This window comes from Engraulis encrasicolus, chromosome 11 (assembly GCF_034702125.1).
Source record: "Engraulis encrasicolus isolate BLACKSEA-1 chromosome 11, IST_EnEncr_1.0, whole genome shotgun sequence".
NCBI classification, from domain to species: Eukaryota; Metazoa; Chordata; class Actinopteri; order Clupeiformes; family Engraulidae; genus Engraulis; species Engraulis encrasicolus.
Window position 1 is genome coordinate 16,943,486 of NC_085867.1, and position 14,588 is coordinate 16,958,073.

Here is a 14,588-nt window from a genome sequence, read left to right on the forward strand (position 1 = left end):
ATGACGTTTTGTAAAGGAATTTTAGAAATTATATTTGCAGTCAAATTACCATTTATATTTCAGAGAAGGTGGGGTCTGTTTTAAAGGTGGATGCCTTCAATATACAACTAATAGTGCAAGGGGAAATCCTGGTTTGTGTTCATAGTACAGCCCTTGGAGGACTATTATAGCTCTTGGAGGAATTTGAAGTGGCCCTTCAAATGAAAAAGGTTTCCCACCCCTGCCTTACTTCGCTTCCCTACAGGTTTTGTCCAACTACAAAGTAACCTACATTGACATGCCATGTTACAACAAAGAAGAAAACATTTGGAAAGCATATTTTTCAGTGTGTTTGGTATCAGGGTGTATCGTGAACTACTACTTTGTGAGTTTCATGGCTTTCTACGTTTAAGGTGAGTTGATTGTTCCAGTGCAGCCATTGTAGAGATGGGAGAGTGTCACAGTAATGTTTTTCCCCCTGGATCATCAGCATGTGCACCTGTGACAACATTTTAACAAGTACTTTGGGGGCTTTTGGGGCCTTTATTGACAGACAGTATAAGAGCAGACGGGAAAAGAACAGGAGAGAGAAATGGGCTAGAGTTGGGAAATTACCCATCGCACTCGAACCTGGGTCCCCATGGGCATGGGAGTGCAGGGTGTGTGGGGGGCTTGGCACCACTTTGCGCCATAACTCCCCCATCATATCCACATTTTAAACGTAACAATTGCATTTCATCAAAAACCATCTGAAAAAGAGCGTTATGTAAAATAACGCACTGTCCCTTTAAACTACCATATTCAATCAATTCTTAGAAATGATTTACAGAAAATGTCCAGTACATTAATTAAAAAGATAAACAGCTGATTAGAAAGTGGCAACAATCACAACATAACAAGAGGCATAACCTATCTGGTCTTTCTGGTTCCAGAAACAAAAAAAGATGTTCACCAATGATCAAAGTATACTTTTATTATTCAAATGAATTAAAATTGCCCTTTTTTGTACAATCTGGTGCAAAAATAATCTCCACCACATGCTTTCTTCAGGTGATTTAAAGTGGACATCAGTGACATTGTATTCTGATTTCAAATGTTTCTGGTACAATCGTTCTTTACATTAACTCAACATAATTGGCCGGGAACATGCCATAGTGGCCGTTGGGTGCGTATCCTCGCCACCATCCTTCATCGATCATTTCTATTCCGGTGATGATGTCATCAGGGTCAAAGGTGATCTCCGTGTCATCCGCTGTTAAAAGATAACGTGCAGAAGTTGAGTGTGTACACTACAGACATACTGTTTATACAGATTTGTATAAAAGTACTAACGTGAAAAAAAAAGACAACCCATAGATTTTTGAAAGATAATGTGTAAAAGCACATTAGAGTAGAGAACACAAGACCACTGTACTGTAGGCTAATGTACAGTACTGAGGACCAACGTTAGAAATGTTAAACAACAATGCATAAATTCATGAAGGGTCATGATGAGCAAAAAACGCCACTCATTAATTTGTCGTAAGTCGATCGATAAGTTCAATCAACTAACAAATAATGGATAATTTGTTGACTATTGGAAAGTCTACACTCTAGTAATGCATGCTCAAATGTTCTGTGGCATGTATAAAATTGGATTCTACTGTAAGCAGTCCAATGCACAGTCTGGTGTTAACATAAATGGAGTGATAGGTGGTGAAGTGGTGATGTGACAGAAAACTGTACGTAACTGTATGTAACTTGCACAGTACAGCGGTGGTATGTAAACCTGAAGCCTCATACAGTAGAGAGGCACTTGCTGACTGAGCTATTGGTCTGACCATTCAGCTCACTGGTTAAACTTATTATTTGCTGTGAGGTCGCAACAAAGATTTTCTAGTAGACTAAAGTGAAACCATGCCTACCAAATGGGTGTGCTCAAGTTTGGTCTCCTACGGGGGTGCAGTCCCCTCTTCTTTCGCTCTTTCTTTGGCGTTTGGTGGTGGCTTGTATAAGATGTGCGCTACCGCCATCTACAGCGCTAAAGGAACCCCATTTATTCTCAGCCTTCACTGGTCTACTGAAGGGGAGTTCATTTCCTGTCACATGGATCCCAGAAAAGTATGGGCTTGAACCGTCTCTTACTTTATGCAATATCTCTGGTCGCAAGTTTGAGCCCTGAGTGGAGGACTGTGCAGGATGACCTTCGCAACATGCAGGGCCGCTGACAGCTTAGGCCAAGCCCGGGACAAAGACAACTGGAAGGGCCCCTGACCCAATAGATATAATGTAATGGCGACCCAATTCTGGGCCCCCATTCTCCCTGGGCCCGGGACAACTGACACCTTTGCCCCGGTTGGCTTCCCTGGTAACATGTACTCACCAGCCTGGTAGTCATACAGAGCCCTGGCACTGACCGAACTCCCAGCCTCCTCATTCACAACAGCAGGCTCAGCTGCTTCCTGGGTTTCCTAAACAAGAGCAGTGTTTTCAGGTCGTGAGGCATTTTTATTGACAACACCAGCCCTGTTGACTCACTCATCGAGAGCATTGCAAACTGCTGCTTACCAACAACCTTACGTATGAGATCAACATGAATGCATCTTTTTAAATTAAATTTGGTTAAGAATTTTATTTGTTTACTTCATAAACACATTATTTGCCATTAGTCGCTACAACAAATGTTTTTGTTCAGGCTACTTGTAAAAAACAGAGTACGTTTAGCAATTGAAAAAAAGATGCATGCAATACATTGCCTTAGTTGTTTCGAAGCCACACATTTTACAGCTGTTGCAGTGAATTTATGCAAAGTACACTACACTGCATTCAGTTGAGTGAACAAAAACTGACCTCTGCAACATCCTGGTAGATGTCATAGTCGGCTACATCTTCGTAGATTTGTTCATTCGCCACGTCAGGTTGTGCCGGCTCTGCTTCCCCAGCTGTTTCTGATCCTGAATCTGTAAGGCATCATTATATTAGGCCAACCATTATACAGGTATGGTAATATTAAGCTGACGAGTCCAACAGGAAAACTCAAAGAGTTAGTTCCAGATATGGCTTGTGGGCATGGATACATTGTGAGCCGGAGGGGATAAACAGAGAGGGCCTGTGCTGACTAAATATTTCCTGGATGCATTACTTGGCAAAAGTGAAATAAAGGTGAGGGAAAGTTTTAAAAAGAGGTCAGCCAGGAGGGGACAAAAAATGTCATTGTCAATGTCACTGGATCACATGCTCGTATTATACTTCATACCTCCACACCTCTTAAGCACACAGGTTCAAGATAAGAGCAGGGCAAGTTAAAAACAAGGACAACATTTTCCCTAACACCACTCTTTGTGAAACTGGATAGGTTGCAATGAAGAGCCATTCAGTCATTGTGAAGTATTATTTGTGCCAGAAATAGTACTCCTTTGGTGAGGAAAATAATTTCAAGAATATAATACCTTGCCATTCATCATCGAATTCCTCCACTGAGTCTGACGTAACCTGATCGTCAGTGAAGGTCGCTGGTACAGGTTCAGGTTGGAGTTCAGCGACAGGCTGAGGTTCTGGTTCTGGTTCAGGTGCTGTCAAAACATCAAGACAACAAGATTGTTTCCGTTTTCGTGGTTTAATTTTCATTAATGTTTTTTTGTTATATGCATATTGATGTTGTTATACCATGTGCCTTCTGCTTGTGACTTATTATCAAATTTGTATATTCAATGTCTTGATCACCTACAGTACATGTAGATGGGTGGGTGATTGGGGAACTAAATATACACATTATTACATTATTACAGGATTTTTAAAAAAGATAGACAAATTAAAGTATATTTAAAGTACAACACATTTTGTTAAACAGAAACCTTCTGGCGAGGATAACTCTGCAGGTCCAGGCATCAGGAATTCAATAACCAAGGAAATGTATGAAATCCTACCAGGTGCCGGTGTGTCTTCGATAAGGTATCCAATGGGGTCTGGTTTCTTCACACAGATAGGCAGAGGTGTGGGAGCCTCTTCACTGGGCTGTTTGGACAGGAATGGGCTTTTCAGGCGCCCTATAAGAGTTAAAGAAATAAGCTTGTTGAATACATCAGCAGACTACTCAGAGTACTCTGTGCATGCAACTGCACACATTTTGCAGGTGATCTACATTGTAAACAGTACGTGTGCACGGTTTACAATATAAAACTATTTTAAAAAACATGTTGGTTTAAAAGGCCTTTTTTTATTTCAATAACGTGAAAAAAGTGTAACGCTTCCTTCAATTTTAATAGTTTGGTGTAAACTACAGCACTTTTTTTTTACAATGACCCTGAAGAGGTTAGGCAGTTGAGGATGAGGCTGCGTTTTACCAGGCTGGGAGGCAGATGTGGAGACCCCATTGCTGCCAGACGAGCCCCTCTCCATCTGTTTAAACATGTCTCTCGGGTTGAGAGATCGCTGGGAGATGAGAGACGCAGCCTCCTGAAAGAGATTTAAAGTCAACACACAGATTGTCACCAAAGGAAGCTCTACCTGAAAAGCTATAAAAGGCATTCACTGCAGGATAAGCGCATAATTGTGGCGGTATGCCACCAGAGATGCTTAATTACGAAATAAAATATCAAATTTTAAAAAGGCTAAATTAAAATGTACAAATATAATAAATATGTCACATACAATCATACAATAAAATATACAAGTTGTCTATTTTAATTTCCAACCTGCATTTGTCCCTCTGAAGTAAGAACAACATTTCACACTTATGATTTTGGTTGCAGCACAATTCTACATCAATGGTTCACCATGTTTCCCACCACAGACAACAGTCATTTCCTTACATTTGCCTTCTGCACAGACTCCGCTTTCTTTATTCCCCTCCTCTCCGATGTCTCTTGCTGACTCTCCTGAAAGAGACAAAAAATTACAATTACTAAGTAGATCATGATGAAATGAACACGTACAACAGTAGGCTACATGTTCATTCTTGTACTGAAGGTCTACATGAGCATTTTACACTAACTTTGCAAACATCATTACACGCTGAAGAAGGGCTCTGCCTGAAACGTTCGTGGGCGAATAAACAAAACAAAGAAATCTGAAGAGTGCTGTCCTTCGCTTCATTCATTCATTCATTCATTCATTCATTCATTCATTCATTCATTCATTCATTCATTCATTCATTCATTCATTCGCGTTTAATGTGGGATTCAGCCCCCAGTTAAGAACTGTTACAATAGCCTATTAAGGCGATAGTGTGTAAGCACGTCTTCTCCACTTTTGAAGTCATGTAACATCAAAATGTCAATGTGAACAGTTCAATAGCTGTTACAAATGTTTTCAGCAAATGTTCAGAGAACGTATTATCTGTAAGAGAATCAGTCCCTGAGAAAAGGCCAAGTTAAACAATATATCAAGACAAGAAGATGGTGATGTGGCATTTCCCTAAGGGCAGAGTAAGAAGCAGAGGCAAGTCAACTTCACCAACTGTTGTTGTTCTTTCTCTTTGTTTTCAGCCTCCATCTTCTTCTCAAATTGTCTAGAAAGAAAAACAGAAACACATCTTACTCCTCTTGCTTTTCATAAAGAGGTTATAACATACCGTAAGCATCATAACTACTAAAGTTTCTGAGGCTTATCTAGAAAAGAGTAGAGTAAAATGTATTAATTCCTGTAATCTAGGTACAAAATAGCAATGATATAGGGTCTAAGAAATTGTGCGCGATATTTTGCGGTACGCATTATCCAAGCTTGTGCTTCCCGTTCAGATACGTGTACCATCTTCAACTACATGGTCTTATCAGGGACATTTTTTCACTCACTATGACAGGACAAACTCAGAACAGCAAACAGCATCATATGATCACTTCTCGATCCTGTTACGTTTCAAAAAGGGAAGAGAAATCATGTAGTCTAGGTAGGAGTGACCTGGTAGACCTCTCATGACAGAAGTGGTTACCTCTGTTGGTCGATCTGGCTGGCTCTCTCCTTTTGCTTCTTTTCCCGCTCACTCGCCTCCCTGGCGTCCTGGTCTTGCCTCTCTTTTTCCAAACGCTGTCGTTCCTCGTTTGCCCTCTTGCGTTCCTCAAGCCTCCGGTTCTTCTCGTCTTGCTGAATTCAGAAGGCCGGCCACAAGAGTACAGTGTGAAAAGATTTGTTTGAAACAATGAGACATACACCATTTCCCAATGTCAAGTGTGTGAGCCTTGGTAGTGCGTGAAATGCCCAGTGATTGGACACTCCACAGAGTTCACCAAAGAGTATCCAATCACTGGGCGTGACTATGAAGGCTGACACACTTCGAAGGCCGCACACTAGACATTGGGAAACGGTGACCGATCTTCTAGAACCATGTACTGCATAGGCCAAAAGTTTGGACACACCTTCTCATTCAATGCATGGTCCACATTTTCATGGCTATTTACAGGACATTGTACATGTTCCCGGAGGACAGTACTGTGCATGAACACATGTAGAATTATGCGCCTAACAAAAAACACTGTATCAATTCTTGCAGTTGTCCAACAGAGATGTCTGCGGTCTATCCACCTGACGTCAACATAGCACAACAGTCGCACAGGTTTCAAGAAGCTTATTTTTCCCCCCCGATTTTCGAGTAAAAATACCCAGTCAGTCAAGTCAATTTTAATTGAAATCCAATAACTAATTAAAATTGTAGAACAAGGCATTGCAGACATTTAAACCTTGTTTTAGGCATTTGCAAATATAAGCAAGACAATCTGGTAATGACTCTCTTTGTCCAACATAGCTGGTTATAGGTGGAACAGTGGTATAAAAAGTAAAAGTGGAAGCGAAAAACTCTGCCACCAATTCCCTCCAACACAGGTGACTTCTCTAAGTAACTGGTTACAGACTAAGTGACTCAATATCAGATCAAGAAAATGTTTGCAAAATGCTTGTATTGACAAGTGCCTACGTATGAGGCGCCGCCTAGCCAATATGTCAGGAATTGCATACACATCACAGCTAAAAGCTTGCACGTACCTTACTTTTCCTCGCACATCACCGCTAAAAGCTTGCACGTACCTTACTTTTCCTCGCACATCACCGCTAAAAGCTTGCACGTACATTACTTTTCCTCGCACATGCACCCGAAAGGTTTGCACGTACACTGTTATTTGCTTGCACTCGAACAGGAAAACGTTGTGCATACGCCACATTTTCATGCACGCAGTAACAAAAATCTCACACACAAACTACTTTGACCTCGCACACACACCACTTTTGCCTCTCACACATACACACATTACACTCATACGCACAATACTTTTATTTGCACATGCACGCCAAACGCTCACACATAATTAGACTTTACTTCGCACATATCCCACTTTTCTATGCACATACACCCTTAAAGCTCGCACACATACCAGTGTTACTACGCACATGCTTGACTTTTCCCTCACGCACATACCACTTTTTTCTTACACATCACTACCATTCAAAATCGAGATTTCAGATGGTGTTTATGACAGGGAAATGGTATGTGTGCGACGACGTTAGTGTTGTGTGTCTCTGAGAAAGTGGTGTGTGTGTGTGTGTATGTAAGTTGTAGTGTGTCACACAAAAAGTGTTGTGTGTGCGAGCTAACATGTAAATTAAGGGCCGAGCTCCGCCCAGGTGCCAGCTCATTATGCAAATGCAGACCGAGTAAAGAAAACATTGAATATTCTGACCATTCTGAACGTTACCCTTCTATTATGTAAAAAATATATATATATATAAATAATAAAATGAATGGTGATACAGTTTCAGAAATAAAAATATTAGCGTCCACTCAAGACAGGAAGTGAAAAAACAACAACCGGAAAACCAGCCCAACCCACTTTCTTTGCCTGAACGTGGGTTGCTCGCACATTTAACGGACTGACGAACGGACTTCGAAATACACAACACTAACTTCGTCGCACACATACCATTTCCCTGTCATAAACACCATCTGAAATCTCGATTTTGAATGGTAGTGATGTGTAAGAAAAAAGTGGTATGTGCGTGAGGGAAAAGTCAAGCATGTGCGTAGTAACACTGGTATGTGTGCGAGCTTTAAGGGTGTATGTGCATAGAAAAGTGGGATATGTGCGAAGTAAAGTCTAATTATGTGTGAGCGTTTGGCGTGCATGTGCAAATAAAAGTATTGTGCGTATGAGTGTAATGTGTGTATGTGTGAGAGGCAAAAGTGGTGTGTGTGCGAGGTCAAAGTAGTTTGTGTGTGAGATTTTTGTTACTGCGTGCATGAAAATGTGGCGTATGCACAACGTTTTCCTGTTCGTGTGCAAGCAAATAACAGTGTACGTGCAAACCTTTCGGGTGCATGTGCGAGGAAAAGTAATGTACGTGCAAGCTTTTAGCGGTGATGTGTATGCAATTCCTGACATACGTGCAAGCGTTTAGCGGTGATGTGTGTGCAATTCCTGACATATTGGCTAGGCGGCGCCTCATACCTACGACTAGGTTTAAACGTCTCAAAAAACCACTTCTACAATTCCAGTGAGTTATTGGATGACTTTTGCGTTCAATTTAAGATTGACTTGACTGACTGGGTGTTTTCACTTGAAAATAGAAAAAAACAAGCTTGCAATACTGTAAATAGTCACAAAAATAAAGAGAATGCATTGAATGAGTAGGTGTGTCCAAACGTTTGCCCGCTATTTTCAAATTGCATATGGGCAACTTGGATTTAGAAACTGCAAAACAGTGCCACATGTTCTACAATACCTGGTTTTCACCGTACGCATGCCCTATTTGGACATAAAATCAAGTTATTTGGCAATGGATTGTAAGCTTGTGAATCTAGGTCGCCCATCACTGATTTAGGAGCATCCTCCTTACCTCTGCTTTTGCCCAGAAGTTATCCCTGTTAGTCCCCTTGATCTCCTCTGCGGCAACAGTTTTCTGATATACTGATCCCTTAAAAAAAAAGACAGCAAACATTCTTTTCAACAACCCAACGTGTCAGCATCTGGTTATTCCCAACAACAACCATGTATTCCCGTTTGCAATGAATCTGAGGCCACAGCCTTTAATGCTAGCAATTTCCTGCATCGTACCCACACACATGCAGCCACAATTATTAAATGTTCCACATAAAGCCACTGCACATTCCAGCAACGCGGTTATCTCCATACTTCATAAGGCCTAAGTCTCACCACAGGTCCTCTGGGGCCGGCGTCACTGTATTTGTTGTTGGACTCCTTGTGAATGCTGTAGTTTACACCCGCTGCCTTGGCCACACTCTGCAATATCGTCTCTGGGTCCGCGTCGTCCTCTGACCGAGCGTTGATGGTCACGTGGGCACCCTGAAATCACACACACACAACTTCATTGCCTTCAGATCCAGTAGTAGTGGTGGTAGCAGTAGAGATGATTAATAAAAGGAATTAAAATGAATGAATGCCACTCCAAAACACAGACGATGATCAGATCTACTATAATGCGTATCATTTTTAAAAAGAGTGTAGTACTGTAGTTGGATTCTGACATGTACAGTACACACAATAATCAGCTTTAACTTAATTGCATTAGGAAGAAAATTCACCCCACCACTTCAGTAAAGGCTACATGATGTAGATCTCCATATCCAGGGTATGTGTTTTCCCCCTGGCTAAGTTTCCTCCAAACATTTCCAATAAAATGCATTGTCAGAGATAAATTCCCTTTGGCTATTATCTTGTTTTTAGATAAGTGCCCTATAAACAAAAAAAATGTCAATTTCTAAGCCTGCATGCATTCCATAAAATGTGTTTCCATATACATGATTAAGACCACAGACGGAGCTCACCCTGAGGAAATTGGCCATCGAGCGGACATGATTGGCACACGTCCCCTTCCTGACCTCTTTGACTCCTTCTCCAAACTGCAACACAACATTAGTGGTGAAATGATCTGCCATCGTTATTCAGGAAAAGCATAGGTTACCAGCTGTAATGATACACACATAGGCAGAGATAGGACTTAGAGGTTATATTGGGGAGGGGTAAAGAAGGGTCATGTAAGAGGGACAGTGGAAAACAGGACTACCATATATGTACAGCACTTACCCAATTTATCAGAACATACTTTGGTACCCCGCAGTTCTCGTCGAGTACGCGGCAGAAGGCATACATCACCTTCCCACTGTTGAGCTCTTCCGCCATCTCCTCCAGACCCCCATCTAAAGAAAATGTGTGAGCAAATGAAGGGTTTATTTGCAAAACGATGTATATCCATTTTTTGACTTTTGCATTTTATTATTGAAAATGACAGTTCAGAGGTCATATCACCTATGTGTGAATTCTTACCCTTTCAAATATTTTGAGAACATACTTTTTTAACCTATATAAAATGCATTTTGCAATGCAATTCAATGGAATGCCCAATACAAAAATGTCAATTTCCCAACATTCTACAAAATGGAGATACACCGTTTTGCAAATAAACTCTTCAAATGTACAGTAGGCCTACAGTCCAAATGGAAACCTTGGCTCCAAATGAAAAAGTGTTCCTGTACCCTGGCTTTGCCATCCTTGCACTCCAGTCAATATACACTTGTCTTCTGTGTGGGAAAAAAGTTGGTATGAGGGTATGAAGAGACCAGACTAGTGTTGTTACACCGCAGTGCTGATACAGATGGTGATTCGGTGTCCCATCAATTAAAAACATCAAGGGATTCAGACAGGTACAGGAGGCTTAAGATGTGAGTAATGATGTAATGTGGAGTGAGCACACAGGTACTATGTCATTTGGAATATGCTGAGGACGATGTTTTAGTTTCTGAGTCCACCTTGCCCATCATCATCGTAAGCAGAGTGTGCAAGGATATGGCCAGGCCCGCCGACAGGGGGGGGGCAAAGGGATATGCTGTGCCGGGCCCAGGGAGATAGGGGGCCCCAGAATTGGCTCCCCATTACATTGTATGTATTGGGTAGGGGGCCATTTCAGATGACTTTGTCCCGGGCCCGGCAAAAGCTGTCAGCGGCCCTGGATATGGCAACACACCTATTTAGTAGACTAGCAATTTAAAGTCAGTGATAGTTATAGTGCATAGGCCTACTGATGATGGCGCGCTGCACATATCTTTTCCAACCTCATTAGTGTGGCGGAAGGGGCCATGGAAAGAAAGTGTTTATTCTAAAAACAAAAAATAGCGATGGCCCACAAAGCTGCTGCCAAAGCCACACTCACCTCCTTTTCCTGCCACACGGATGTCATTCGTGTTCCCCTCGTATGTAAACAGGGCCCTGCATGGTTGGATGAGAAAGGTGTGCAGAGGACGTAAATTAGAACCTCGCTATAATAAGCCCGTTTAAAAAACCGAACGCGTCAATTAAATACTTATCCTTCCCACATGCCATGCCACACCCTCTGCGTTTCATGCCATTCTCAGCCTGGAATTTTCCCCAGATGTTTACATGCACAAACGAACAAGTTACATTCTACTAATAAAACTATACTGCGTCTGCAACAAAATGAGCGAGGGTCGTGCGTAAAAGTCTGGCAACACGTTGCCATTTCTTGCCGCTCCACATTGTTCCAGTCTGAATTCCTGACTCAGTTTTTGGGGATGCAACAGAACCCAGAAAGTCAAAATGAAACAACTACATTTGCTACACGAAGTAGTTATCTGAACGACGAAGTTGGTATTAGCCTAACCAGAATCATCGGGTCACTTACCAATTGGTGCTTCTTTTCCCGTCCAGAACTTCATTGTACGCGGCAGAAAGCTCCGTGCCATTTTTGCTTAGATTTACAGACATGGCAAGTCAAGTCCTTTTGTTCTCGTAAAAGTAACTCGCGTGAAACACGGTCGGACAGTTGAAATTAGCGATATCAAATCGCCATCGAGTAGCCTTGGCCTATAAAACTAGGTAGAACACCGAGTTGACTGTAAGCTCTGCATTTAAGACCTTGTCATTGGCACAATGAGAGACCTGCCTACAGAAATCTGGTTTGACGACTCACTCGTGAACATTTGCAACACGGAAGATCTGCCATCTGCACAAACAAGCTCGGCGCAGCAGAACTTGCTTGACATGCCCATGCGATAGCCAAATCATTCACTGTTGATTTAATTTACCCGTTCTTTTTGAATAGAGGTAAATTTAGAAAATGCATCTCTTGGGAACCTTCAGGACAGCCTATATTTGAGGTTTGGCTCTAACTGAAGATAGATGTATTTTTAAATGGGCTGTAACATTTCATGACAGATAAATGAAAATAAATGAATGTTCTATTGGTGATCAACGAAGAGGAGCTGCACTATAGACTTTCCTCCATTAATGAGCAGGAACAGGACTAATGTACTTGATAGGCCTATCACATGACAAAAGAAGAACCAGAAACTCAGACAGAAATTCCACAAACTAGCAAATCCAGATAGGTCACATTTCTCCCTCATTGTTGCTGCATCACTTGAATGAAGGACATTCTTTTGTTGGCCAAGATCATTATTGTTGTTAAGTGTTTATTCAAAATTCACAGAAAGACAAAAGAGAAGGGTGGCTCTGACCCGTTCTGGATCTTTAATATTCTTTGAGTGTGGAATTATGGAGTGCAGAGTCTTATTCATCATAAATTGTTCACCATAAATTCTTTATCCAAAAGACACAACAGTAATAGTAAAAAACAAACAAACGTGTGTGTCACTTACATGAAGGGAAGATGACAAGGAGGGACAAAGGGGTGATTTTTCCAGGGCCCAGGTAGAGTGTGGGCCCAAATTTGGGTTTCCATTGCATTGCATGTATTGGATGGGGATCCCTTTTAGATTACTTTGTCCAGGGCCCAGCAAAAGCTGTCAGTGGCCCTGCTTACATGTATTTTGAATGACACTGTCAAAAAAAAAAAAAACGATTCTACATTTTTGTTTACTAACACATAGTTTTCTGTTGTACTGTATGACCAAAGCACACCAGTGGTTACGCACTGTTACCAGTAAACTACTTGCACCTCGTACTGTATTTTCCCCAGCAACCAGAAGGAAGAACAGAAACACCCCCACTTCATTGTTGTGGTGTAGGCCTGTAAAACACTTCATGGTCCTTGTGGTTAAAGCTTAGCAACCATGATGTCAGCAGCGCAGCCTTGACCTCCAGGAGACACTTGAAGGAATCCAAGCCACCCCCAAGGGTGTAGGTCAAGTCTCCAAACTCACATCCTTACATCCTCTGTTTGTTCTGCCCTCGACTTGGGTAGTCAGTTTTATATTGGACATGCTTTTAACATTCAAATTAATGTGATATCAAAACAAATTAAGCCTTGCGGCACATAGAGAAATTTGGCTGTTTTCTTTCAAAGTTTATTCAACAACTAGAGTTATTTTTCAGATAAGAGATTTATATTTGGAATATTAGATGAATGTCCAATAAAAAACCAAACTGCCTTTACCAAAGTCGACGACGATGACATAGGACAGAGGAAAGGACGCCAGTTTGCATAAATGACTTGGAGCCCTTGGCTCGTATGAGTAACATGACAGCTGTGGACAGGGTCACTGGCAGCTTTGGTCGGGCCCAGGACAAAGTCATTTGAAAGGGCCCTCTAACCAAGATATACAATGTAATGAGGACCCAATTCTGGGCCTCCTCTATCCATGGGCCTGGGACAACGGACCCCTTTGCCCTCTCTTGTCAGCTTCCCTGGCTGTGGACGTTTCCTGCTTTGACCACATGCTGTCCTGCATGCAAATTTTCTTAGCTGCTTATAACAGACCCCAAGGGAATCCCTGAGGTCTCCTCCTCCTCCTCCTCCTCCTCCTCCTCCTTCTTCTTCTTCTCCTCCTCCTCCTCCTTCTTCTTCTTCTTCTTCTTCTTCTTCTTCTTCTTCTTCTTCTTCTTCTTCTTCTTCTTCTTCTTCTTCTTCTTCTTCTTCTTCTTCAGACCATGCACTGTAAGTGTTACGTGGGTGAACAGGCAAATCCCTAAACCCATCAGTGAGCTTCATTGAAACGCTGTGAAGTGATGTTCAGCAAGAGCTACATTACTGTGAAGTATGAAGAATGCTTACATTTTAGAATGACAGTAGGGGCCTACATGAACATTTGTGAAAGTAGAACCCAAGTCTGAACGCCCCTTACCAAAGGCAATGGCATAAACATGCATCTAGGTCAGTTTTCCTTTTTCATCTGTCCGCGTTGGAGTAAGATATGCCACACTAAAAGATAACGCAGGCAAAAGTTCTGTGCCCATCAACAGGGTTGAAACTGTAAGTGAAATTGACCTCTGATTGGAATACCTGATGAAATTACTGCTGGGGGTGAAAAATCATGAATGGACATTTTTGTAAACTCACAACACTTACTTATAACCCAATGTAACACCTAAATAGTTACCCATTGGGGCCCCCATGGCATGGCATAACAAATGAAGAGATAAAAAAAATACTCAAGGTTTGGCCTGTGACATACCACTACTGCTCCCGTTTCAGCCACAAGGGGGCACCCTTTGCAAGCATTAGATCATTACACGAATGCCTCAGCTTGAAGTCCCATGAAGGGATTTAAATGCCTATGTCTGGAGCTTGAAGTGCCAGTTTTATATGATAAAAAAAGAATCACTCTTCAATATGCAAGAGTAGCAAAACCATTCATTTGGTGTACTTTAATCCACAATATTGGACACACATATTACTACATTGCATTACATCATCTTAAAGAATGAGCCTAC

The 14,588-nt window shown here is 41.7% G+C and overlaps 1 protein-coding gene across 1 annotated transcript; it reads right to left on the reverse strand.

The window, feature by feature from the left end:
- Window positions 1-931: 931 nt before the first annotated feature.
- dbnla (drebrin-like a) lies at window positions 932-11,942 on the reverse strand. Its single transcript, XM_063210050.1, has 15 exons — window positions 11,599-11,942; window positions 11,110-11,165; window positions 9,987-10,099; window positions 9,728-9,802; window positions 9,096-9,245; window positions 8,779-8,856; window positions 5,888-6,039; window positions 5,413-5,467; window positions 4,770-4,835; window positions 4,302-4,413; window positions 3,885-4,004; window positions 3,408-3,530; window positions 2,809-2,918; window positions 2,342-2,429; window positions 932-1,231 (listed from the first exon to the last, which is right to left on the reverse strand). The coding sequence occupies exons 1-15, from the start codon at window positions 11,679-11,681 to the stop codon at window positions 1,095-1,097; spliced, it is 1,518 nt and encodes a 505-aa protein (XP_063066120.1). The 5' UTR covers window positions 11,682-11,942; the 3' UTR covers window positions 932-1,094.
- Window positions 11,943-14,588: the final 2,646 nt, after the last annotated feature.